The following is a 26,791-nucleotide window of genomic DNA, read 5'->3' on the forward strand; positions in this document are numbered from 1 at the left end:
CTAATCCTATTAGGCCTTGTGGTCTGAAAACCCTAACCCAGTGGTCAGGCAAAGGAGAAATATGGAGACAGCTGAGTATCCCCTATGAGCCACAGAACTTCACTCCACCATCAAAAACTCTTTTCTCTGGATTGTGCTGCTAGCTGTAGAGTAGAGCAGGGCTTGCGCTGCTAATGAATTGTAAATAAAGAGCTAGATTTCAGGACTGGCGTAATGAAGCTTGTACACTGTGTTGTCCAAGGAGCTGCAGTGTTCACTGTATAGTGGCAGAGCCAGAGGCTGCCTATCAAATTCATCATCAGGCAGCAAATGCAGGCTTTGTAGCAGAACTAGTTCTGGAAGGGAGTTACTAGCCTCCCAAGCAAATGGGTGTAAATGCTCTCCAATACATCTGTCTAACCTTGCTTGTTATGTTATGAGATGGCATCTAGCAGCTTTTCACGAAGCACAATATCCCTGAAATCCTAAAGGCTATTCCTATACAGTATTTCACCCCATGGAGATGCCCTACGCCTTTGCAAGTAGCCTCCGCAGTAGTCCTGTTCAAGCATTTAGGGAATGGCAACACAAGTAGCAGATTTGGCAGGCACACATCAGTCCTGCCTATGGTGTTCCATCTATTCCATCCACCTCCAATCTTTCCTTGTTCGGCAGGAAGGTCTGCTTCAACTGAACATGCTTAGAAGCCACCTGGGAATACTGTGCCATCTGCGGTCCCAATTGCAAGGAGCCTTCAGAGCTTGCTCAGCTGAATACCCTTTGTACCTTCCTACTCAATGTGGGAAGGGTGGGGCCAGTGCATGCAAGGGCATTGGAGGCGAGGCTAGTTGGCTTGGCCTCAACTCATGTAGATGTTCCATTCTTAGGCATGACTCCTGAACAGGGCTCGAGTTGCAGAAACCAAACATTGTAGAACTCTTCCCTTTTCTTGATCTCGAGAAATTGCATAAAGAATGCTGGCATCCCTTCTTCCCACCCAAATCTCATTCTCAGGCTTTAATCAATTAACCCACGACAACAGGACTCTCTCGCTGAAGACCATGAATGTTGTGCGGCAAATGACGCTGTATCCAGAATTGATCGCCAGCCTCTTATACCAAGCATCTGGCAGTGAAGTATGCTTTGCCCCCCTCTTGTTTCTTTACAGTCCTGGGGGATAAGTAGTTGGGAAGTGTGCTGCCCTAAAAGCAAGCAGCTTGTTTTCCTCCAGAGCATTATTTGTGCATCCAGACGCCCAACGAATATGTGTTGGAGGACTGCCACACTCTGCACTGAAGGTTCTCTGTGTGCCCAGAGAAAGTGCAACCCCCTCTGCGTGTAATCAGCCCCTTAAGTTGAGACCTGGGCGTGGGGTCTCAGTTAATGGAAGAACCCCTAAGAGTAGCTTGAGGAGTGTAAGGAAGTCCATATCTTACATTTTGAAAAGCTGAAAGCTGCATGGCTGCAGTTTACTGCTATGAGAGTTCTCAATGACCCATGCAAATAGCCTTTGCCTTTAGTCTATAAAGGGGGTTAGTGTTTCTCGGCAACAATAAGGTGCTGCTGCTGCTATTCCCCACCCCTGGTTATTATCTTCCACCCCATCAGCTTCATGGGCTTCTCTTTCCATTTGTGAATTTCAAACGGTGCTTTATTGTTGTAGCTCAGCTGCTAGTCTTGCGTGTTTGAAAATATTTATGTCTTTAATTTTCAGGAGGTTATTGAGCCAGTATATTTTTACATTGGTATAGTATTTGGACTGCAGGGGATCTATGTGACTGCGTTGTTCGTAACCAGCTGGCTTATGAGTGGGACTTGGCTGGCAGGGATGCTGACTGTAGTCTGGTTCATTATTAACAGGTAAAGCAAATCTTTACTACCCACCCCACCCCATCATTTGCTGTTCTTTCCCTGCCTTGAACTGAACAAGCAACTGTATTCCTAATTCTTTCTTTTCCTTTTACCCTTCTGTGCTATTTCCAAAGGGAACTTTTATGAAAGTTTCTAGTTGCCAATGTATAACACTACCAGGAAAGATTCTATCTGTAACTGGAAATACTATAAGAGCGGGGAATGGATCATGTGAATAAGAATTGGTTATGCCGTTTCTATTTCACACACCCACACACCCATACTTTTTGTCCTGTGGTTTTTGTTGGTTACATTTGCATGTTGGGCTTTAAATGTCTGGAAAAGTGCCTTGAAGCCCATCGTATGAAATTCTCTGTGGAGAGGTTACAGGCATATGGATTCCTGATGGAGCATATCACTTTCCACATGCTGTTTCTTGATGGGACAAGGTATTAAATTATTGTATATGTAGTTTATACTCTGTTTTGTGGCTATACTTTGTGTTGTTTTGTTGTTTATAAAATCTAATATATACATCTGAGAGGGGGGGAACCAATTGCATAAACCATTGCTTTTGCAGTATTGCTTTTAAAATTTAGAAATTGAAATGTTATTGTAAAAGCTCATTGCCCTTGCTTTCATTAGAGTATGCTTCTATCTGTAGAAGGCAATATTTCCCAACCAGGTCTTTTGGCCTGCAGCTCCATTCAGGCCTATTGGCCATGTTGCCTGGACCCAATATGTGTTGTAATTTAGAGGGCACCAGGTTGGGTTAGGGTGAAAAATGACATCTAGGATTAAATAGCAATGATCAGTCCCCCAAAAGTTCTAATCGCTTAAAACTCCAAGGCTCTTCATTGTGGTCAGTGACTAATATTCAGGAAAAAAAGTCATACAAATGAATATATAAAAGAATACCAAACAAAACAAAATAGAGAACCATTACAATAAAAACAAAATAGAGAACCATAAGTGTCATACTATAAAATGCCCGGCACAGAGAACAAAATGATCAGTTTGCTAAAATTAGTCTCTGGAGAGTTTTACACACAGCAGCACAATATTGAGCCATCCTAGAAGAGATGGATGTGTTCTTATCAGAAAGGAGTTAAAAAGCATTAAATGCATCCAAACCCTCTGGGAATTTCAGTTTTAAATGGGTCAATAAAAACCATGCATATCATGAGAGAAGGAGCAATACGTAAGGACACCAGTTATCGATTCTACCTCTCCAGATTTGCAGGGACATTTACATTGGCCACAGGGGATTTTTTAGAACTTCCCTTCCAAAACTGCTGATCACTTAAGGCTTTATTGCTAATATGTTGTTTCTGTCAAGAGCAATAGTCAAGCCTATATTTATGTTCTAAAGTAACCTGGTATATTTTAATGGGTTGTCCCTGTATGTTTTCCAGGGCAGATACCACAAAAATAGACTATTCTATCCCGTCAAGAGAAAATTGGGCATTGCCATATTTTGCTTGTCAAGTAGCAGCTCTTACTGGCTATTTAAAGAACAACATAAATCCTTCTGCTGAGGTAAGATGAATATGTTTTTAATCAAAATATAATAGTATAAATAGGCTGATCAAATTTGAGAACCTTGATCCAATAAGCTTTATAGGGCCAGGGGCTGAATGTGGCCCTGCAAGCTTCTGTGTTTGGCCCTCTGAACTCTCTCCGGGCCACACCCCCTCCATAAACACACTTTCTACTGGCATTCCTTCACATCTTGAGTACTTTTGCCTGGCTGGCATGTGTTCTTAGACCCCGATAATGCATTATTGTTTCCGTGGATGGAGGATAAGAGAGGAGCGTTCATACCATACAAAGGTATAAATTTACATGAATTGCTCCGCCCACTCCCCCGGCCCAATCCAGCGCTGGTATGTGGCCCACGGAAAATTGCCCGGAGGCAAATGCAGCTTTTTGGCTGGAAAGGGAGCCCCCACCCTGCTTTAAAAAAGGAGATGGTTTTGCCTAAGGTGAAATGTAATGGACAAAAATAAAAATCATTTTCCAGAACTGTTAAGGCTTACTCTTCTTCTTGCTACTACCATATTAAGATGGGAAAAAATGCATTCCAGAGTTATGCAGGATTGTACGTTTAAAGATGGATTGCCAGTTACTGATACTATATATTTTTTCCAATCTTGCTTTGTATGAAAATAAGTACATGATGATTAAGATGACTTCCCTTTCAATTCTCCCAGAGGTTTTGCTACCTGTTGGTGAGTGCTTCAACCTACACTTTCATGATGATGTGGGAGTACAGTCACTATCTGCTGTTTGTCCAGGCTGTGTGTCTCTTCTTGTTGGACACTGTGGGTTTCACACAGACAGAGAAGGTATTTTGGCACTTGAAAACTTACTCATTTTAGTACCAGTTTAATGGCTGGCTTCCGCTCTCTTTTTGCCTGCCTTCTAAACACGTGAACTGTTCCTTCTGCTAACAGGCACAGATAAAAGGCGGGCAGCAAAAAGTTTAAATATAGAGGATGGTTGTTTCTTGAAGCCACGATCGTCGGTTGCTTTGAGAGTCAATACCTTTTTGCTTTTCCCTTCCGCAGGTACATGAAGTGTATAAGGTCTACTTGTTTTCTCTCTTTCTGGGATACATGTTACAGTTTGAGAATCCAGCTCTGTTAGTGTCTCCACTCCTCAGCCTTGTTGCAGCGGTGCTGCTGGCAAAATACCTCCAGGTAATAACTGGGAAATCATTGGGTGGTTTTACCTCTGACTGTACTGATGTTTCTCTCTCTCTCTAGCAGAGGTAGTGAATCCTTTTCAGCCTGAGGTCTGTGTTCCACCATGGACAATCTTCCATGGTCTCCTGTCATGGACTGGTTGGATACAGTGGAATAGTGGGAGGAACCAGCTGGGGACACCCACACCCACACACCCGGGGGGAAAGCCCAGAGCCAGGGGATTGGTGGTGGGATGGCGATGCGTTGTAAGAGGGAGAAGAGGGAGCAGACTGTGATGAGGAAGTGTCGGAACCTGAAGAGGTAACAGGGTTTAGTGAGCAGGAGGAAGCTGTGGCAGAGAGCAGTCCAGAATCAAAAGCAAGAAAGGATGGAGGCCAAGAGGCGGAGATGTATCAGGCTGGTGAAGAAGCCAGGATGTTTCCACCTCCAGCTGCGACAAGCTCCCCTCCTCCTCGGTCTCCCAGAACCAGGAGAGGTATGAAGCGGAAGGAACAAAGACAGGCATGCCGGCATAATCTCAGATGGCTTGGGAAAGACCCAGGACAGGAGGAGACTTAGGCAGCTGTGGGGAGGCGGGGACATTCAGAAGAGTTGCTGTGGTCATTAGGCCTGGCACTACTGAGCCACCCTTGTTTCTTCTAACTCCTGACATCTCTGCATGTGGGGCATGAATGGCCAAAAGTCAGTGGGGTCTGAGGCAAAAGTGGGCGGAGCAACCTAGGTAGGATGCATTCCAGCCATGAAATGGGCAGAGTGTTTTGTAGCACAACACATCTCTCCATGCAGGCAAGCGAGTTCAGGGACACATTCCAGCCAGGCAGAAGCACTTGAGGAGAGTGTGGAGAAGGGCAGGCGAGGGCCATGGTTTAGGAAGCAGGGGGCGGATGTGGCCTGAATGGGTTCTGAGAGGCCTAGAGGGCTCCATTTGACCCCCAGGCCTGATGTTCCATGTCTCCCTCCTCTATAAAGTTAATACTTTCTTGTTTTTGTTTTTTAGATGAATACAAAAAAGGGGACACTTCTTTCAAGGATGCTGAAAGCCATTTACTTTTATTTGGTATTCACAATAACAGTGACTTTGAATTTTGTAGTGAAGGTAAGGTTTTGTTTTTATTTTTTAAAATTAATAGTACAGGATAATGAAAGCATTTGTTTGTTTTTACCAAGTGTTAGTTGCCTAGGAAAATAATAATAATCTCAAAATTCCTCTTCCTGCTGTGCTTTTTCTAGAGGAAAAAGATAATGGATAGAACTGGTAAAGAATTAACCCATCTTTTGAAACTCTCAACCTGGCTAAGTTTTAATGTGATGCTGCTAACTGAAAGATTGTTTATCTCTCACGGTTGCAAATGTTTGTCAGATGTAGCAACGATCTGTCTCAAAAGCGTGGTGCTAAAACACAATTTCCTTTCTGTTTGTTTTGCAGACTTTTATTCCCCATAAAGAAAATGAACATTTAATGAAAGTGCTTGAAGTAAAATTGGGTTTAAACATAACTAAGTAAGTATGAAGTGATATTTTACAAAATGCAAGGAGTTGTATATTACGGTCACTGGAGGAGAGCATAGTGTCTGTTTGAGAATCTTATCAGCTCTGATCCAGTGGTAGCTGTCCAGGGTTACTAGCAGAACTTTACACACTGAGACGGGGAGAACTTGTTATTACTTAATTTTCAGTATCTTAGGGAAGGTTGATGAAAATGCCAGCCAATGTCCCCTGCTGTGAAAGACAAATTCAGTGTTGGGAACCATTTGAAAATAAAGCTCCCGATACCGTAATGAGACCACATTTGGAAAATGATACTGTTCTGGTTGCTGCACTTCTAATGGGATATTGTAGAGCTTTAAAAAGTGCAGAAAAGGGCAGTCAAAATGGGCTGGAGCAACTAGAAAGGTTTAGCATTTGGGGCTCTGTAGCTTTTTAAAAAAAAAGCAAGGGAAGGGAACGGGGACATGATAGAGGTGCATAAAATTCTGCATGGCACTTGGAAAAAGTAGAGAGTTTTTTCTTCCTCTTATGATACTAGAAGCTGGGGTAATCCAATGGAGTTGAACGATAGCTGTTCCGAACAAAAGGAAGTGCTTTTTCACACAACACACTAAACTGTGGAGTTCACTACCACAGGATTTGGTGAACGCCAGCAATTTGGTGAACATCTTGAACAGGGGTTTAGAAAAGCATATGGAGGATAAGGCCAATGTAACTGCTGTCTACCATCTGCAGGATCAGAGGCAGTATGGCTCTACATACCAGTTGCTGAGGGTCACGGGCAGAAAAGTGCAATTGAGCTCATGTCCTGCTTGTGGAGAGAAGCAAGTCACCCAGTAGGGAGGAGCTGCAGTCCTAGCTTCCCAGCAACAGGGTTGCTGCCACTTAACTGGGAGGGAGAAGGGGAGGCAGACACAGTGGCAGGAACACCAGATAGATTGGCGCAGTGCAGAAGCACCAGCGGAGCCATTCTGCCTAGAAAGCAGCACTGACCTTGCTTCTGGGTTTCCCATAGACATCTGATTGGCCACTGTGGGAGCAGAGTGCTGGAGCAGACGAGTCTTTGGTCTGATCCAGCAAGTTCCTTAAGAGTTTTAACTGGGTGATTACCTACGGTATATTAAAAAATGCAGTTGATAGGACTTATACTGACTGGCTAAGCTCATGACTGCCCCCCTCCCTTTTGCAATTTATAGGAACTTCACAATCAACTGGCTGCTGTGTCAAGAGTCCCTTCAGACACCATCCCAAGACTTCTTTCTGCGGCTCACTCAGTCCTCACTATTGCCTTTCTACATTTTAGTGCTAATCATTTGCCTCGTGTCTGTTGGCCAGGCCACCTTCAGGAGAATTAGGTAAGGTAACTTCTCTCTGTTCTCAACTGCATGGTCTGTAGCTTGTTTATGACCTTATAATAATTAATAATAATAATAATAATAATAATAATAATAATAATAATAATTATTATTCATACCCCGCCCATCTGGCTGAGTTTCCCCAGCCACTCTGGGCGGCTTCCAACAGAATATTAAAATACAATAATCTATTAAACATTAAAAGCTTCCCTAAACAGGGCTGCCTTCAGATGTCTTCTAAAAGTCTGGTAGTTGTTTTTCTCTTTGACATCTGGTGGGAGGGCGTTCCACTAACTACAGTAACTTACGTGTTAGTTGCTGCATGTAATGGACGTACCTTCAACAGCAAACACCAGCTGCAGTACAAGAACTTCCAAGCTGGAAAAGACTGTTTTTGAGGTAGTACATATAACTCCCCCTTCCTTTGCATATGACATAATATATGATGCATGCATATATGTTTGCATTTGAATGCCCAACCCTCTTCTGTATTTCCATCTGACAAAATTATGTAGAATAGTAGTATAAATCTGAGCTGTTGCATGTAGAGGTGTGATTGTGGGCAAGTATGTGCTGCACACGACATAGAATATATACAACTCTCAGCTAACTCTGGTGCCCTTGGAGGTTTTTGACTACAACTCCCATCAGCCCCAGCCGACATGTGCTGGAGGACATCAGGTTGGCTAAGGATGGTGACATTACAGTGGTGACATTAGTTCACTGCCCCACCATCATGTCTAGAGTGCTTCAGCATTGGAAGCTGTGTGAATCTGCTCAAAGACTGAGCTGAAAGAGATTGAAATTGTCATATTGGATATGTTTAATGTTTTAATCATAGCTGGTTTTGGGTAAGCAGTGGCTGTGCTGAATAAAGATACTGCTGCAAAAGGGGTTGGTGGCGGGGCTGGGGGGAACATTCCAAGAGGAGGGGGAACTTAAGAGGTCTGTTCTTGGGTTATTGTAAGGCTCTAAGTTGATATCATGGACTGGTTGGAAGAATGGTGGGAGGAACCACCTGGGGAACCGCCAAGGGAAAGAAGGCTCAGAGCCTAGAGAGGAGTGGTGGAGCAACAATGAGCGGTCAGAAAGAGGGAGGAGACTGGGAAGAGGAGGTGTCAGAAGCTGAAGAGGTAACAGGGCTTAGTGAGCTGGAAGAGTCTGTGGCAGAGAGCAGTCTAGAATCAGAGGCGGAAGCTGAAGCTGAAACCTGAGAGTGGGGAGGCCAAGAGGCAAAGATGAGTCAGGGACTGGCTGGATGAGGGAGAGTGGTGGCAGCCAGTAGTCCAGGAGGCACCTGAGGGGGAAGGAGACTTTGAAGCAGGTTCAGACTTGTGTGACAGGGAGGAATCATCAGCAGAGAGTGAGGGTGAAGGGGAAAGGCTTGGGGTAGCCACAGACACTGATACAGAAGGAGCAGGGGCTGTGTTTCCTCTGCAATACAGTCCTGGTTCAGCTCCTTCCCCTCCCCAACTCTCAGTGCAGGAATGAAGGGTTGAGAAAAGGCTAGAACAATTAAGAAAAGGTGAGTCACAGCAAAAAAAATGCAAGGAGTGAGGTATAAATAAGGGGGAGAGAGGACAGAACTTTAGCTTCTGCAACTGACATGCTTATCTGAATAATGTGCTGTGTGCTGACTCCTTGGTCACTGAGCAATAAAGTTAATTACCCCAAGACGGAGGGGCTTTTCTGGCAGCCTAACAGGCTGGTGAAGTGTCACAGGTGTCTCCCCCTCCTGCTGTGACAAGCTCCCCTCCCTCCCGGTCTCCCAGAACCAGACGAGGCATGAAAAGGGTGGAGGAGAGGTTGGCTTCATGCAGGCACAGTCTCTGATTCCTTGGGGAAAACCCTGGAGAGGAGGGACTTTCAGTCTCTGCATCTGATCCATGGGGCAAGACTTAACAGTGGTGGGCTGCTGTGCTCATTAGGTCTGACGCTCTGCCAAATCTTTGCAGATCGTGTTTTTGCTATGAAAAAAAAAAGTTACCTTCAACTTGCATGGTGTGATTTAATGCAAGCTAGCTTCTGACAGATGAGCATAAGGAAGAACCCCATCTTGGGACCTGATACGGACTGCTTAATTGTCAACAGGCTCTGTGGTTTTTCTTTGTCTTCCACATGCTGCAGTGGTGAACCAGTCAATGACACAGCGAAGCTTGAGGGCGGGAGGATTGGAGAAAGGCCAGAGGTTGTGTACCATGTACTTCACACACTTTCGCTGGGATTGCTTGCAATGATGATGGAAGGGTGAGTTTGTCTAGGTTTGTTTTCACTGGAAGTGGCAAGGAATTACTCTTAACTAGCTTTTGTTTCTTTCTGGGTGTGGATGGAGGAACTCTTTTGGACAAATGGATCAAAATGGGCTTCAGTTTCAGAATCAGATTTTAACTGGAGAATAGGGCTATCTGCACCTTAGGAAATACAGTGGTGCCTCGACTTAAGAATTTAATCCGTTCTAAAGGCACCTTCGTAGGTCGAAAAAATCGTAAGTCGAAAAGCGCCATTGGAAACGCGATTTTCCATAGCAATGCATTGGAAACAGAAAAAGTCGAAGCAACCCCATCTAAAAATTCGTAGGTCAAAAAAACCCTATCTAAAACTGCTGCGGTTTCCGTTCGGATGTCAAGAAATTCATAAGCGTGCGGCCATTTGCCCCATTCATAAGTTGAGGTACCACTGTAGAGGCAAAAAGACCCCCTCGGACAGACTCACATTGCATGATTGAATAGGATTCTTAGGGGTCTGCGAGGAACATTATGTACTCCTGCACCCTCTGGAAGTTCCGTTCACATGAAAGCAGCTTCAAGTGCCTATTTTGGATGCCTCAAACAGGCTTAGAAATGGGTTTGAGTCTAAAGAAAGCCCACATAGAAGTAGTTTGCTGGAGGACGCAGAGACATCGCTGTAGGTTTCTTTGCAGTCTTCGATGGTGTCTTTTTTAGTTCTAGATGCTTACAAAGCTTTTCGCGAAGGCACTCGGAGTTGGTAGTGGGATTGGATGCTGTTGCAATCACTCTGGAACAATATGTGTAGGAACTCATCTCTTTATGGATTTGCATGGTGGTTTTCTAGAATGAAGTACGTGTGGACTCCCTATGTTTGCATGATTGCTGCGTTTGGCGTATGCTCTCCGGAGCTCTGGATGACTCTTTTCAAGTGGCTCCGACTGAAGGCTGTGCACCCTATTTTGCTGGTGAGTTCCTAGTTCTAGTTAATTGTATCCATGTGGGAGCTGTGTGTACTCCAGCTCCACCCGCAACCTTTTCCCCACGGCATGGGGGAGAAAGCCTGAAGGGGACTGATAAGCATATGCAGCTGAATCTGCTTTCAGTCACCCCCAATGATCAGGAACCCTGCGCACTGAATACAGTGCCTGTTCCATTACAATTATCTCTGGTCCTGGCATAATGTAAGTATAGGATTCTTTGTTAAGCTGATTAACCGGCAGTGCAGTGGAACCTTGGTTTACGAACTTAATTCGTTCTGGAAGTCCGTTCTTACACCAAAGCATTCTTAAACCGAGGAGCACTTTCCCTACTGAGGCCTCCCGCTGCCGGTGCCCTTCCACCGTTCGGCTTCCGTACGGCTTCCGGGGCAAAGTTCGCTAACCAGAACACCTACTGTACTTCCGGTTTTGCGGAGTTCATTCACCGAATAGTTTGTTAACAGGGCTGTTCGTAGACCGAGGTACCACTGTAGTCTTTAGAACTTTTCAGTGCAATCCTGTACATGCCTACTCAAGGTAAGTCCCGTTGAGTCCAATGGGAGTTCCAGGCAAATGTGTGTATATTACTGCAGTCTCAACGAGTGAACTGTTGTGATAAGAAGGTATCGGCGCTTGCATATTTGAGGACTTAAAAGAGCAAATCGTAATCTTTTATGGTGTGTCTGATCGATATTTCAGGCTCTCATTCTGAGTATGGCAGTTCCAACTATCATAGGCTTCAGCTTGTGGAAAGAGGTAAGATAATACGACACTCCCATTATTACTAACAGCAGTCAGCATTATCCAGTTGGAGTATTGGTTAAAGGGGACTCGACGAGGGTGAGCAGGTAGATGCAGTATCTCCTTGGCCAGAAATCCACAGCTAAAATGGCAGCAGCAAAAGTGTATGGCCACTAGGTAGCACTGTGAGTCTCAAATGCAGGCCTGGTTGGTTTGCTAAAGGAAATAAATAGAAATAAAAATGAATCTAGCCCGGTGATGAACTCATAAGAAAAACAAAAACTTTATATTAACAAAACACTTTATTAATAAATTGAGGATAATTTTGTTGGGAGTATTTGAGTCAAAGGGATTCCTTTTTTCTTTTCTTTTTTACTAATGCATTATGAAGAATAAAATGGATTCTGTCCACTGTGATGGAAGCTAGCCTAATAGTGTAGCAAAGGGCTCTTGAGCACTGATGGTGCTGCGATTTGATAGTAAAGCTAGAAAGGTGGTTTTTAGTCTGCTCCCCTGCATTATTTAAAGTTCTGTAATTTGTTTCCCCACAGTTCATAGCCTTGGTGCTTCCTTTTAGTTTTTTCCTAGGATCATGGCAGAACTTTCAGAACTGCAGGAATTTTATGACCCTGACACAGTCGGACTCATGACCTGGATCAAGTAAGCCATCCCGTTTTGCATACTTTTTTGGTGTTCCTTCTTCTTAGCGCAGGGTATTTTTTGTAACCTAACCTAAGCTGCTGTCAGTGCAGCGGTTGGTTGTTTCCCTCGCACATGCCTCTAGCCAAGCTCCATGTGGCCTTGCCACTCACCTTTTGGGGTTTGCACTCGGGACTGTTGCCCGGTTGAAGAAACCTTGGGGAATTGAATGTGTGAGTTTTTAACCCATCTAGATTCCATGTTTTGCTATTGGCAGCTGTGCAGGACCCCTCTGTTGCGCAGCCTGGAGTGGTGTGATGTGTTGAGGCGCCATCTGTCTCTTGCCTCAGACAGCTAGATGTCTTAGACTGGACCTGCCTTCACTGCTGCACTTTGCACCAGCTGAAGTTGCCAAATACTTTTCAGAGGCAGCCACACACAGAGTGCCTTATCACACTCCAATCCTCATGGAACTAAAGGGTGGTGACTGTGGCCCAAAACACCCTCGCTAGGAAGAGGCGCCGTGAGCACTGCAGTCTTAAGCACCCCTGGCCTTGGCTGCTATGTGGGAGCACAGCCAGGTCCCAAGAGCATTTTCAGGCCGTACTATATAATTTTATAGGATTACATAAGTGAGGGCATGGTTTCTCCCCCCGCAGAAGACAGGCTCCTATTGCTGCTGTGTTTGCCGGCAGTCCGCAGCTGATGGGCACGATCAAGTTGTGCACTGGCTGGATGGTGACCAACCTGCCCCTGTATAATGAGGAGGACCTGCAAAAGAGGAATGAGAATGTGAGTCGTCTTTGCTTTGTCTCATTTTTAAAGGGCTTCTCATGTTTTTGTAGTGTACCTTGAAATCTTTAGCTGGGGATAATGTTGCTGTTATTCCCATTCCACAGGCAGGAAATGGAAGCTGAAACTTGCTCATGTATTTTAAATACAAGCTGAGAAAGCTAGAAAGTTAAGTTCACTGAAATCAACAGAAATTTAAACTCCACACTGTATTATTGTTGCTGATGATTCTTCCAAGTGGAAATAAAAACCATTTAACTCAATGGGGTCTGGCATAAGTCTGTGTAGGATTCAGGAGTAAAACTCACTGGTTTTTTACCATGAGCCTAATTTACACTCGATTGCACCCTTTGTTTACTGGCCTAAGTGGCTCTGACCCAAATACCTTTGTGGAGTTCAGTCAATATGTGTTTTTTTGCCTCTAGTTCCAATGTGGAAGTTGATCAGCCGTTTCACCCTTATAGAGAAGGATTCTTGAGAGTGACTGCTTTTGTTTGACACATGCTGAAAAGTCTTGTTTAAAATTCTTGCATTTGAATTGTATTCCCCCCCAAATAATGAATAGGGTTTTAAAATTTCGATTGCGTGTTTGAATCCTACAGATTTTTCAGATCTATTCCAAAAGATCAGCTGAAGATATTTACAAGATACTCACATCATACAAAGCCACCTATTTGGTTATAGAGGATTCCATTTGCAATGAGGTGGGGCCTGTGAGGGGATGCCGGGTCAAAGACTTACTGGATATTGCCAACGGCCATGTAAGTAGCACCTTGAGTTCTGTCAAAATTCTTTTGCAAGTTTCCTTTTAGAAGGTATAAAGTTTCCTGGAGGGCTTTATACTACATTCAGTTTAAGCTTTTGCTTGCTTGTTAGAAGGAAGTCCCATTGTATTCAGTACTACTCACTTACAAATGTGTCTATAGGATTTCAGCCTGTTTCTTCACTTACACAAGTGCCTAATTTCCATAGGGGTAACTATGTTAGTCTCTTGCAGCAAAAACATGAGCTAAAGACTAACCAGTTCGTAATGGGAAAGATTTCATGAACTGCTGTACACTTCATCAGACGCGTTAAGTGTTAGGAAAAATGAAACATCAGAGGGAGACGGCAGTGTGAAATTGTAGAATTAAAATTCTGTCAGTGCTATTACGGTACTTGGGGACTAAATTGGCACAATGGATTTATGTCACACTTTGTGGGTGAATCGGATTGTCCATGCCACAGAGTGTCTGTTATCTTCAACACAACTACTTTTCTTTTAACGGCCACTGTTAAGAATGTAATTATAACCATCTGTACTTTTATGTATATCATTTCTTTCTGACTTCACTCATTACACCTTAAAACCATGTTTATATAACTGGAGTTTCCTGCCACAAAATGTGTTGCTGGCCACTGGTGTAGGTGGCTTTAGAAGGGAATTAGACAAATTCTTGGAAGATGGGATTATCAACACCTAATAGCCACAGGGATGTGGTTCAACAAAGCAGAGCTATTGGCTTCATGTCCTACTTATAGGCTTTCCAGAAGTCTGATGGATCTTTGATCTGATCCAGGGGTCCCCAAACTAAGGCCCGCGGACGGTTCGGAAATCAGCATGTTTTTACATGAGTATAATGTGTCCTTTTATTTAAAATGCATCTCTGGGTTATTTGTGGGGCATAGGAATTCGTTCATTTTTTACTTTCAAAATATAGTCCGGCCCCTCACAAGGTCTGAGGGACAGTGGACTGGCCACCTGCTGAAAATGTTTGCTGACCCCTGGAGCCTCTGATCTGTCATGACTCTCTTTCTGTAGGTTTGGAGTAGCTATTTGACCATCACAACACCATTCTCTGAGTACAAGGGCCTCAAAGGCAGTGGTCAAGCACCACTGTGAGGAAGTGGTGTGCACAAACTTCTATTTCTGTTTTGGACATCTTTTTTTCTGTCTTTCATGCTTTATCAGTTAGATACCAATTATGTCTCCAAAGCCATGCACATTGATCCAATCTCATGCTAATGAACCCAAATCTCTTTTTATAGGTTAGACTGAGTCAGAGGTGTTTTTTAAATGCACACTCTTTTTGTTCATTTCTTCCTTATCCGCATTAATGATAAAATATATTTTGCTTGTTGCTACTGCAGGACTAGGTAACTTCATTCAGTGCTAATAATCACTTCAGGCAGAATATGATTATTTGAATATTATTAGTCATAGAATCATTGAGTCGGAAGGGTCATCTAGTCCAACGCCCTGCAATGCAGGAATCTCAACTAGGTAATACATGACACAGGTAGCTTGCATTGAATTTTCTCATATAGGACAATAGATCCCGTGCTGTTAATGAGTGGCTCCTACATTCTGCAATATACTTTTAGAAAGAATTGTTGCTCTACAAATGAAATGTTCCTCTCTCTCTTTCTACAGCACGGCTAGACTAGTGATGTTGACAGTTTCTCACATCATGAAATTAAAAATCAGTTCATGTCAGTCCTTTGTGTGCATTGAGTTAAAATACACACTTTCCTTGTTTCTCCCCAGGTGTATTATGAAGAAAACGACAGCTATGGCTACTCTAAATATGGACGGTTTTGTCAGGAGATCAAAATGAACTATTCTCCATACGTGAACTACTTCACTCGAGTATACTGGAACAGATCCTATTACGTATACAAAGTCAACACTGTGATATCCTTCCAGTCCTGAGACGCCATTTTGAAGACTGACTTGAGTTGGCAGAACTCCTAAATGGGAAGAGGTCATTTACGAACATACTTTTTTATATCCCATATACAGTATAAACACACACACACATCCTAGAGAACAGGCAAAGCGGTACCTGACTGGAATACTGCAGACAGACTACAACACAGTGAAAGAGAGATATGCTGCAAGGCCATGAGAGTAGAAGACTGTCTTCCATATTTTGAAATACCTCTTCCCAGCTTTTCCAGTTTTAACCTTATCTTAATGTGCATTGATTTTCTTTTTTTCATTGTTTATAGCAACTGCTGCCTTTAAGTACTTTCATTTACTTGGTTAAATATATAAAAAAGGAACATGTAAACCTTCTGGGCATGATCCTGAAGCTATGCATATTTATCTGGGGTTGTGGGAGGATATTCAGTCCTTTTTGGAGCTGCAGGTTCCCACATTTTTTTTTAATGAATGGAAGTGGAGCGGGAGGGTTTGGAGATTGCTGGAAATTATTTGGGTTGGGTGGGGAATGAGTTGTATACAGGGTATTGCTTGGCTGAGATTGATTCTTGTTAATCATGGTTGCTAGCTATGATCTGCCTTCTGTTCAAGACACTGGCAGATCTGTCATTGATCTTCAATGGGGCACAATTTTACCCTACGTTTGGTGAAAGACTATATCCTAAGAAGGTAGCACACAGTGGATTACATGTATTTATTTATTTTTTAAAAAAATCAGTGTCCCAAATAAGAGTTTACTCTTAATATGTACAATTTCCTTTGAAATGTGTAGATGTGTTTTAGGAATATACACCCAATATTACGATGGTGACCTTCTAATTGTTTCAAATATACAATTTAGTCCCTAAACAAGAAAGGGCTTGAAGAGGTTTGACGTAACTATTTTGCAGATTTCAGCCACTTTGCAGAACTGTGCGTCTGCTTTAACAGGATGGATGGGGTTTAATCATTTTGATCTGGTTTTATAGTCTTGTTAAAAGTTATTTCTCAAATTGGATTTTAAAAAAACACACACTGAAGACCAAGCTTATAACAGCAGGTTGTATTTTGGGTTGAGTTGTTTTTAAAAAATTAAATATTGTTATGGGACCTTAGCAATTTCTCTCCACGTATTTATGCTGCTGTTCTTGGTAATTTTCTTAAAAAAAAATTTTTTTAGTGTCTGTGTGACCCAATCCCTCTGAGCTTGATTTTTATGGTCTTTCAAAAACAACAATCCTGGAGAGGTTTTTTTTATGTGTAAGCTGTGAGAGCATTCCTTCTGTGCTTCATGCAAAGCCTTCTATCCACTGACTAGAACTGAAATTCCAGATGTTGGCATTTTGTTTCATTCAAGGTACACAAACATGAGAATAACCAGGAGGCAAAGCAGATTTAGTATGTGTATATTTTATTACACACGTTATGTGCAGTGCTCATTGCTGCCTATTTTATGCAGGTCAAACAACTTCGTTATAATATTTTGAAAAGGAATTTCTTATGAAGAACTCCAGGTCATATAACTTAAAATCATATTGGTGTTTTGATTTCTGAGAGGGTGTATATTGTACTGCTGAGTGATTGGATGTAAAACGCCTTATGACAGTAGCCTTGAGATGCATTCAATTCGACAATGTCTGTATCCGCGAGGTTTTGTTTTAATGTCGCAGTCATTCTCTGTGTTGCTTTACAAATGCAGTTATGCCTCTGCATTGAATTCCCCCCCCCCCCCCGATGCTGCAATAAATTGCATCAGATGCACTTACCTTGAATTTACTGCAAGGGAATTTACGCTTCAATACTGTTTTGTAATGATTGAAGGACTGCCGGTTTTGACAGGTTTCTGGCATCGAATACTCGACCTCCCTTCACCAGGCACCTTTGATTTCTATGAGGCTTCCATGGAAATAGATGCAGGTCATGCAGTAACATCAATATGTCTGGCCAGCTCTAATACAATATCATTAATGGAGGTAAGCCAGCAACCTCTATGGTAGTCTCTAATGTTCATGAATTCCACTCCTAAACTATTGCACTTCTGCGCTGCAGTCTTGCTCAAAATGCAATTATATCTCCGCTTCTGAAATGGGCTCCTTTTGAGTATTTACTCCAGTGCTGAGTAACTTTAAGCTTGTCCACACAGTTGAAGATGAGCTTGTTTTCCAGCCTGAAATTTTGTTTTATATGTTGTTTTGAGCATGCAGCGCATAAGCCCTTACCTGATTTTTAAGTAGTGATGTTGCTTACCCGTGTCCCACTCCTCATGCTTGAAGAGAAATGAAATCTGATAGCTGTCAAGTTCCAGAAACATGAGGTGGAAAGTGCCGCTCTGCTAATAGAGATGGAGGTACTCCACCTGGAAGTCCCCTGCATGCCTGTAGAGAAGAGGGAAACAGGACATGGTGGGAACAAGCATGTATTCCTCCCCACAGTAGCCAGTGGGAAGGTAGAAGAAAAAAGCTGTCCCTTGCTCTGCCCACAGCAAAATCTCAGGACAATGGATGAGGACAGCTGCTATTCTCCCTGCCGCAAATGTACAGTAGGATTGCTCTGTTTTGTAAGCTTTCTCTGTGAGCTCTGGGAGCTTTTGAAAACAGACTTGCAGCTGTGGAAGGAGGTGGTGGTTCTCATGGCCTCTGGTTAGATAAAACCTTCACAAACCATTATAGTATTTTTTCCCCTATAGAGAAAAAAGTAGCCAAAGATAATAATAATAAAATTTAAACTGCAAATCTAATGTTGGTTATTGGACTAGCTGTTGAATAGCCAGAAGTGGGAGATGGATGAGGTCTTTATTTTTATTAGTTGTGCACAATGCAGCATTTTCCTAACATTCCCTGAGGACTTTGAAGGCGGTATTTGGAAAGCTTGTAAGCATCACTCTAATCAAGTGTTTTTCGGGCATAACCTGTGATGGTTCTAATGAATGGAGAAATAACTAGTCCTTTTAAAAAAAAGCAGCATTCAAACCTCTTGCTGTCGATGTTGCAGTCCGGTTGGAACATGTGCCTTGTAAACCTTTTTTTATTAAAGAAACAAAAACTAACCTCTGCACATTTTGTTGATTCTTTTTATGTCTAAAATCCACAGTTGAATTTCAGTAGGGACAAATGTCAGGTTCCACACTTAGGCAGGAAGAACTAGCTGCACAAATATAAGATGGGGGACACCTGGATTGCCAGTAGTATACGTGAAAAGGATCTAGGGGTCTTAGTAGACCACAAGCTTAACGTAACAGTGTGATGCAGCAGTAAAAAAAGCTGCTGCTATTCTAGACTGCATCAACTGAATTATAGTGTCCTAATCGAGGGAAGTAATAGTACTGTACCACTCTATTCTGCCTTGGTCAGACTACACCTGAAGTACTGTGCCCAATTCTGGGCACCACAATTTAAGAAGGATATTGACAAGCTAGAATGTGTGCAGAGGAGGGCAACCAACATGATCGAGGGTCTGGAAACCAAGCCTTAGAGGGAATAGTTAAGGGAACTTAGCCTGGAAAAGAGGATACTGAGAGAAGACATGATAGCCATCTTCAAGTATCTAAAGGGCTGTCACATGGAGGAAGCACCAGGAAGACTAAACACCAGGAAGAACTTTCTGACAATAAGAGCTGTTTGACAGTGGAATGGACTCCCATGACAGGTGATTGACTCTCCTTCCAGGAAGGTACATGGTCTGGGCCGTATGGAGCACTTGCTGCAACCTGAGCCATAACCTGAGACTTCTGCATTGAAGGCGCTGCTGCGCTTTTCCCTTCAAGCACTTCTTGGTTCTAGGAGACAGCGGGCATAGCTGCCAAGTTATCCCTTTTTTAAAGGGATTTTCCCTTATGCTGAATAGGCTTCCTCGCGAGAAAAGGGAAAACTTGGCAGCTATGACAGCGGGGCGGGGGAAGGTGGGTTGGCTGAACTTTCTTCTCTTCTGCGACATCTGGCGCGCCTTCCCCTGGCTGTCTCAAGTCTGCCCTGACCCTTCCTTCTGCCTTGCGGGCGGCATCACATCCCAAAAATCACTGGTCATCGCTTCTGCGAGAGTGATCTTACGCACAGAATCTGCAAACACGTATAGGTTTGGAGAAAGCGCGACTCGCGAGCCGTTTTTTCACACCGTCGACCCACAGGAACAAGTTTGTAGGCAAACGCATTCCGCCTCCTCTCATCCGATTGGCGGCTCTTGCGCGGAGGGCGTAGCGTCCGTCCCATCCATCCCTCCACGTGGAGTCGGCGGTGCTGGCGCGCAGTCTGGGGCTGCTGGAGAACTTTCCCCGTCTCCGGGAATCGCTCGGCGCCGCACCGAGGGGGAGAATGAGGGAACCGCCGGCCGGGGGCCTGTCGCCTTCCCGCCGATGGCTCCTCTTCCTCTGGCTCGCGGCCGGCTCGGGCGGCTCCCCGTGCCGCTGGCCCGCCTCGCCGCGCGCTCTCTGCTTCTATGGGCAGGTGCCCGAGAACAGCCCTCCGGGGACGCGGGTGCAAGGGCTGCGGGTGCCGCTGCGGAGGCTGCAGCTGCGGGCGCCGGCTCAGACGCTGGGAGCCGCGTGGGCCCTGGAAGGCGACGGCGCCTCGCACTTCGCCCTGCAGCTGCTCCCGGCCGGGGCTCCCCGTCGGCGGCCGGCGCTGCTGCTGCTTTTGCGCACGGCGGAGCGCTTGGACCGGGAGGCGCGTCCGCGCTACAGCCTGTCGCTGACGGGCCCCTCGAGGGCAGCGCTGCTGCTTCGGCTGCGGGTGCTGGACCGCAACGACCACCGGCCTCGCTTCCCGCCGGGCCCCGCGCCGCCCCTCGAAGTGGACGAGCTGGCGCCGCTGGGCTCCGAGGTGGCGCGCCTGCGCGCCCTGGACGCCGACGAAGGCGCCAACGCGCGCCTCACCTACCGCTCGTGGCCCGGCGCCTCCGACCCGGGCCGCCGCCTCTTCGTGGTGCCGCGCAGCGGGCAGGTGCTCACCGTGGGCTCCTTGCTCGGCCTGCGCAGCCTCAGCCTCTGGGTCTCGGCCCAGGACCACGGGCTGCCCCGGCCCTTGCGCAGCCCCGCCAGGCGCCTGGAGCTGGCGGTGAGGAAGAGGACCACGACGACGACGACCGCGCCCCAAGGCGCTGCTCCGTCGCCCCGCAGGGTCCGCGCCCTGGCCGATTCCTCCAGCCCCGGCTACTCCAGCCCCGGCTACAAAGTCCGCGTCCCCGTCGGGGCGCCGGCGGGGGAGCTCATCTTCACCGTCCCGGACACTCGCTACCAGGAGGCCGGCGGCAGCTGGTTCGAGATGGTCTCTCCGGCCGCGGCGGGGGCTTTCCCGGTGGAGCTGGACAGGGGCTCCGGCCGACTGTCCCTCGTCCGGCAGCTGGAGAGGGGAGGCCGGACGGAGGTGGTGGTCAAGGTGCATCGGACAGACGGGCAAGGTGAGGCTGCCTCACAGGTGGGAAGCCTGCTAAGTTGTGGGGGTCTCTGAGCAGGTGCGGAGCAGGTGCAGTGACATCCATAGCTGCCAAGTTTTCCCTTTTCTCGCGAGGAAGCCTATTCAGCATAAGGGAAAATCCCTTAAAAAAAGGGATAACTTGGCAGCTATGGTGACATCTTAGGCCGGGGTTTTTTATTAAAAACAAGTTCAACAGTTATAAGCCAGGCCTTATTGCATCACATTGATGTTTACCTTAAATTTCTGTGTCTACCACCCCAAAAGATATACTTTGAGTAGACACAGAAATTTAAGGTAAACATCACAGCGATGCAATAAGATTGAGAATAATGTAACCATCTTAACTATCTAAAAGCAGCACATTCTAAAATGCTTGGCCAAATAAGAAGGCTTGATGCTGAAGGAACACAGTGTTAGGTGCCAGATCGGTGGGTTGTGTGGTAAATTGTCCCATGTGGAGCCGGTCAGAGAACTGCTTTGCCACTAAGGCTGTTCTAGTTGCATAAGCAGCCCAAATGATTTCTTCAGATAGCAGCGTTTTTTGCGGTGTTGTGGGAGCAACACTGAAGCAGCATGCAGACTGAAAGATTGGTGCCTGCATTCATGTGATTATTTCAAAAGAGATGCTGCAGTTCACCGACTCACTCCCTTTTAAATTATTTTGATTTCAAGCCTGTAAAGAAACCTACTGAGCAGAAATTCTGCCTCCTTATTCTTCATTATTTAGACTTGTGATACAGCTACGATCCATAAATGAGGCTTGTCTAATGCTTCAAAACTACACATCGTGCTCAAGTGTTCGTAATTTTGCTCAGCCTTTTTCTTGAATGAAATGACCACAGGACCGGTGGGTGGGAAGGAGGTGATTCACTCTTTCTGCTTGGGCCAGTTCTCCTGATGGGAAAAGTACACAACCCAAGAGCCATCTTTCCCATACGGCTTAGTGTGGTTCGTTGCGCCAGGGCGCTGGCCTCTCAAGGGCACCCCAGCGAGTGGGGGAGCTGTGCGGCTTTGCCGGCGGCCGCCCCTTTCTGTGCATGCCCGCCAGCTGCGCCCCGTCAAACATATATGGCTGGCGGGCGTGCAGCTTGCCTCCCAAGCCTCCTCGGGAGGAGAGCAATCCTAAGCCTCCGCAGAAACAGCCGGGGGAGGGAGCGAGGGAACCTGGAAGGCGAGGCGGGGGGGGGGGGAGAAGGACGAGGGATGCGCCAAAACATGTTGCCCCCACCTGCTGGGGGAGGGGGTTTCCTGGAGAAGAAGCGGCCCCTTTCTCGTAGTGGTAGACGGTGAAGGCAGCCGGGAAAGCAGACCGGAATAGGCGCAATGGGATCTCCCGACTTCAATTCTTTTTTTAAACTTCAAAGCAGCCGCAGGGGAAGTGTGGAATCATAGAAGTCTGACTTCGATCACAGAATTGTAGAGTTGGAAGGGGTCCCAAGGATTATCTACTCCAACCCACTGCAATGCTAGGGAATTCTATTAGCAGCATTTAGAATAGAATACAGTAGTAGAATAGAATAGTAATTTATTCGCCAAGTACTTACATTTACGGGGGGATTTCTTCTTTTTAAGCGTGTGAGTGTGGATTTAAATCCCGCTCCCCACATGGTCCGTTTCCTTTAGGGAGTCAGCTCCCTAAAAACACTTGACAACTACTCTGGGGAACCTTTCCTAAAAAAAGGTCAACAACTCTGGGCAACAGGGGGGGCGGGGCGCCGGGCGGATATTTGCACCCTGGCGCCGCATATGCTTAAGACGGCCCTGCACAATCCTTTCATGTTTTCCCTTTGGAGAGAAGAAAGACATGGGAGAGCAATATTTGATTAGAAAAATGGTTTGAGAGGCTCTTCCATCTCCTTCCTCAGTTCTTTGCTTGAGCTTTCAGCCTCCAGAGGCTCCTTCTTATTTTAAAAGAAAAAAGTCAGGACAGGTAAACATTATGTCACACTGTTTGATCCCAGATGGTAGACATTTTGATTTTTCTTAAGCTTTGTATTTTATAGTTTAGCTGTGTGGTTTCATCAGTTGTAAAGATTTCTACAGCTCGGAGTAGAATATTGAGTTATGGGGCAAATATTCACAAGCAAACAAGACCTGCTGAAGCACATTTCAAGCTGTACATCCTATTATCCTTGGCAAACAGTGTGTGGACTGAGGGATCCTTCCTAACCAGTGTGAAAATGGTTGCTTGTTTGCACAAAACTACAGTTATTTCGTCTGACCAAACTGCGGGAGGCAGTGGAAGACAGGAGTGCCTGGCGTGCTCTGGTCCATGGGGTCACGAAGAGTCGGACACGACTAAACGACCAAACAACAACAACACAGTTATTTCAAATATGCAGTTTGCTTTTGAATAAATGCAGCTTCCTTTCTAAAGAGAGAGGTCATTAAACAGGTGCAGCCGCAATATGTGATAGTGCAGTATTGATATTCATTGCTTACATTCCTTGATTGCAACCACCACTACCCCCACCCCACCCCCACCCCGGTGAAAGCACATTGATTCAACATCTTGAGAATCTTGTTTCTTGTTTTCTGGGGAAAAAATTAAGTTTCTAGTCTTCAAGACTTCTAAGATGCAACTGACTGTAGTGGAGCAAGTCCCTTTATTATGACTTAACCAAAATGTCACAAAAAGTGCACAAGCTCTTTGAGTCCAGCAAAACTCTTTATCATGCTGGATGTTAAGCGGAGTGGGAAGGACGGGGATCGGTGATAAGAGAGCTGCTTTGATTTTGAAGCCATGGTGTCTGGATTTTCAGTAGTGGCACCTTCCTTCTCTATGTAGAGGCAAGGGCCTATATCAGGGATAGGAAGTTCTCTGCCCTCCAGCTGTTGCTGAACTTGCCCATTGACTGTGCCTGGGAGTTACTCTTGCTATCTACATGCAGGTGGTACTGTTAAAGTATGTGCTCTATCATTGAAAGGGTGTGTTACTGGTCATAGAGATTGAACATATTTAGATACACTTTGTATATGTCTTCTAAAGATTCCTCCTTGTTTCCCATCTCTGGACTTCAGTGTAAGTTGAAGTTTCACACTCACAAAGGGCTACCAATACCTTCATTTATTTATTTTGGTCATATGAGGAAGCCAGTTGTGTTCTCAAGGTGCTAACACTGTGCCTGTTGCAGCAGGAATGGGTAGCCTGTAGCCCTCCAGATATGGCAGCTCACAGCCGGCATGGTCAATGGCTAGGGATAATGGGAGTTGTATCTGGAGGGCCACACTGAGCTGTGGAGCGTCTCCAAGTGGCTTAGTTTCCATCTCATATGACTCTTTCCATTGCCGTAATATAGACCAGGCGTAGGCACACTCGGCCCTCCAGATGTTTTGGGACTACAATTCCCATCATCCCTGACCACTGGGCCTGATAGCTAGGGGTTATGGGAGTTGTAGTCCCAAAACACCTGGAGGGCCAAGTTTGTCTATGCTTGATCTAGACCAGTGGTCCTCAACCTTGGGCCTCCAGATGTTTTTGGCCTACAACTCCCATGGTCCCTAGCTAGCAGGACTAGTGGTCAGGGATGATGGGAATTGTAGTCTCAAAACATCTGGAGGTCCAAGGTTGAGGACCACTGATCTAGACAATGTCTTCGTGCAGGTTTGATGCAACAACATCTGGAGGTCTTTCCCATGTTTACTGTGTACATTTCTGTTTGCAAACAGAAGTCAGGCCATTTCTCCATCTGGTCCAGTATTTTCCTCTCTAGCAGTTAAGATTAGAAACTTATTTACAATGATAAGGAATCTTAAAGTAAAAGGAAAGGTAGGTGGGGGTAATGAGAAATTATAATTGGTTGTTAGAAAGTCAGTTGGGAGGGATGGGGGGGGGAAGAGAGTCAGAATATAGGTAATGTAAAGATATGCAAAGTGGTGTCTAAATTTTATGAAATGTACAATAATAAAATATTGAGCTGTGGTCGTCCCTCCCCCTCCAGCCCCTCAAACAGTTGAGTCCCATCCACCTCCACTGCATTAAAAGTCCAGACAAGGCTTTTTGTGCAGGTTTGATCTAGCTTATTAAGTTAAAAGCAGGCAAACTGATGAAGGGTATTGCTGTGTTAACTTGTGAAGCAGACAGCACAGTCGGCGTACTGCTCTTTTGCATTGTTGTTCTTTAAAAAGAGCTTATTATGATCTCCGCTATGATCCTCTTTACAAAGCTGTGTTCTGCTTCATCCTGTGCCCAATAACAGTATCGACAAGACAACATGCCTCGGGGTGGAAATAATTCCAGTGATCATGTAGGACAAGGTCATAGCTGCACTTCCTTTAGAGCAGCTGTTCAAAATTACATTGCATTCAGAAAACTTCAAAATAAAACATGTTGGAAAAATGTCTGTGTGGTTGCTTATAACTGTTAAGCAATTCCAGGAACTATTAAGTTTTACAAATGCACAAGGAAGAATTGGCAAAAACCGACCCATTGGTAGAATACTATGGAATACCAAGCTTGACCCAGATATGTTTCATGACTGCATGGAGCAAACAGCCCTTTCCCAACATACATTATGTGGACTATAAAGATGAAGGAAATGTAAAGAGAATTCTGTAATTTTTTTTAGTGCCGTTCATTTGAGTAGGATTACACTTAGACAGTACAAAGTTCACCCTGTGTGGTTGTTACTTATTTATTAGACTTGTTCATCCCTCGCTACCCAGAGGTCTCCAAACGATTCACAGCACATTTAAAAACAAAATATAAATAAGCTATATAATGAAAACGGAATAAAACAACTCCCATAATAACCACATGTTGAGGAAGTTATCTCTCAACTTCAATTTCCTACCTATAAAATGGAAATACACCCAGTTTGCAGAATTGTTTAAGGATAAACTAGTTCAGGCAATGTTATGTCCCACCGTGGATATTGAGAAAAAGTAGGTTTGATGCTTTGCTGTCTCTGGTTTCATTATTTTGTGTGCTATTCTCGTCATCTTTTAAGGTCTGTGTATGTTGCTCTGTCATCTCAGAACACCCCCAGTCATGAATGGCTATACGCTTTCTATGCCTCCTTGTCCATGGCAGTCTAATTTAGTCTGTGGGGTCCCAATTAGCAAAGGAAACAGATAATTACAAAAGCCAATTCAATCTCCAAATTAGTCTAAATTTTTAAAGATAGGAAAATACAAAATCTATTAAATCCCCAGGACTGCTTCTTTGTACTGGTCGTTATTTTTTTCCTTTCCTTCCAGTATAAATCCATCCTTTGTGTCCTTTCGCTTGATCTAGCTGAGGCTCTTGGTGTCTGCCCTACTTGAGAGACAAAGTGACCCTAAGCTGCATATTGAACTCTGCCACGGCTTTATGAAAGCGGGAAAAAGCACCTTTTGTAGAAGAGTTTGGACTTGATATCCCACCTTTCACTCCCCTTAAGGAGTCTCAAAGTGGCTAACAATCTCCTTTCCCTTCCTCCCCCACAACAAACACTCTGTGAGGTGAGTGAGGCTGAGAGACTTCAGAGAAGTGTGACTGGCCCAAGGTCACCCAGCAGCTGCATGTGGAGGAGCAGGGAATCAAACCTAGTTCACCAGATTACGAGCCCACTACTCTTAACCACTACACCACACTGGCTCTCTTTTGTGAGAGTTTGAGAGGAGTTCTAAGAGCTCCATCGCCTTATTTCTTAGCAAAATGGAAAGCCTAAAAGAACAGGGTGTAAAAAAGTGGTGGGTGGGTTACTGGTATATGTTTTGTATTTCTGAAGGGTGGCTGCTGACTGTCCTTGAACACTGTGTAACAAATCAACTCATTTTATGTGTAACATTTATCCTAGAGCCCATAACGGATGTTCTCTGAGTGTTAAAAGTGTGTATTCTAAGAAATGCACTTTTCAGATAAATAAAAATACAGTAGTAAATACCATGACCACCATCAAATACAGAGTTAAGTGCAATGAAAACCCATTTGAATTAAAATTGAACTTAATTTAAAATGG

General features: G+C 44.8%; 2 protein-coding genes across 8 annotated transcripts in view; both read left to right on the plus strand.

Annotated features, from left to right (window-relative positions):
• Window positions 1-18,487, plus strand: part of DPY19L4 (dpy-19 like 4) — a 57,892-nt gene extending 39,405 nt beyond the window's left edge. For 4 of the 7 annotated variants that reach the window (XM_088675712.1, XM_088675715.1, XM_088675716.1 and 1 more), the window contains 15 exons: window positions 994-1,115; window positions 1,694-1,839; window positions 3,246-3,369; window positions 4,044-4,178; window positions 4,401-4,532; window positions 5,536-5,634; window positions 5,965-6,038; window positions 7,223-7,381; window positions 9,473-9,628; window positions 10,454-10,574; window positions 11,286-11,342; window positions 11,905-11,987; window positions 12,626-12,758; window positions 13,361-13,519; window positions 15,286-18,487. In XM_088675712.1, the coding sequence (XP_088531838.1) occupies window positions 994-1,115; window positions 1,694-1,839; window positions 3,246-3,369; window positions 4,044-4,178; window positions 4,401-4,532; window positions 5,536-5,634; window positions 5,965-6,038; window positions 7,223-7,381; window positions 9,473-9,628; window positions 10,454-10,574; window positions 11,286-11,342; window positions 11,905-11,987; window positions 12,626-12,758; window positions 13,361-13,519; window positions 15,286-15,450 (1,865 nt within the window). In that variant the 3' untranslated portion in view covers window positions 15,451-18,487. Of the gene's footprint in view, window positions 1-993; window positions 1,116-1,693; window positions 1,840-3,245; window positions 3,370-4,043; window positions 4,179-4,400; window positions 4,533-5,535; window positions 5,635-5,964; window positions 6,039-7,222; window positions 7,382-9,472; window positions 9,629-10,453; window positions 10,575-11,285; window positions 11,343-11,878; window positions 11,988-12,625; window positions 12,759-13,360; window positions 13,520-15,285 lie in introns of all 7 variants that reach the window. The other 3 variants (XM_088675714.1, XM_035125572.3, XR_015951545.1) reach the window with 2 other exon arrangements.
• A 1,261-nt stretch (window positions 18,488-19,748) lies between these two features.
• Window positions 19,749-26,791, plus strand: part of LOC118090207 (neural-cadherin-like) — a 56,635-nt gene continuing 49,592 nt past the window's right edge. The window contains 1 exon segment of the mRNA XM_035125620.3: window positions 19,749-20,832. Within this exon segment, the coding sequence (XP_034981511.3) occupies window positions 19,749-20,832 (1,084 nt within the window).

Source organism: Zootoca vivipara, chromosome 8 (genome assembly GCF_965207765.1).
Source record: "Zootoca vivipara chromosome 8, rZooViv2.hap1.1, whole genome shotgun sequence".
In the NCBI taxonomy this organism is placed as follows: Eukaryota; Metazoa; Chordata; class Lepidosauria; order Squamata; family Lacertidae; genus Zootoca; species Zootoca vivipara.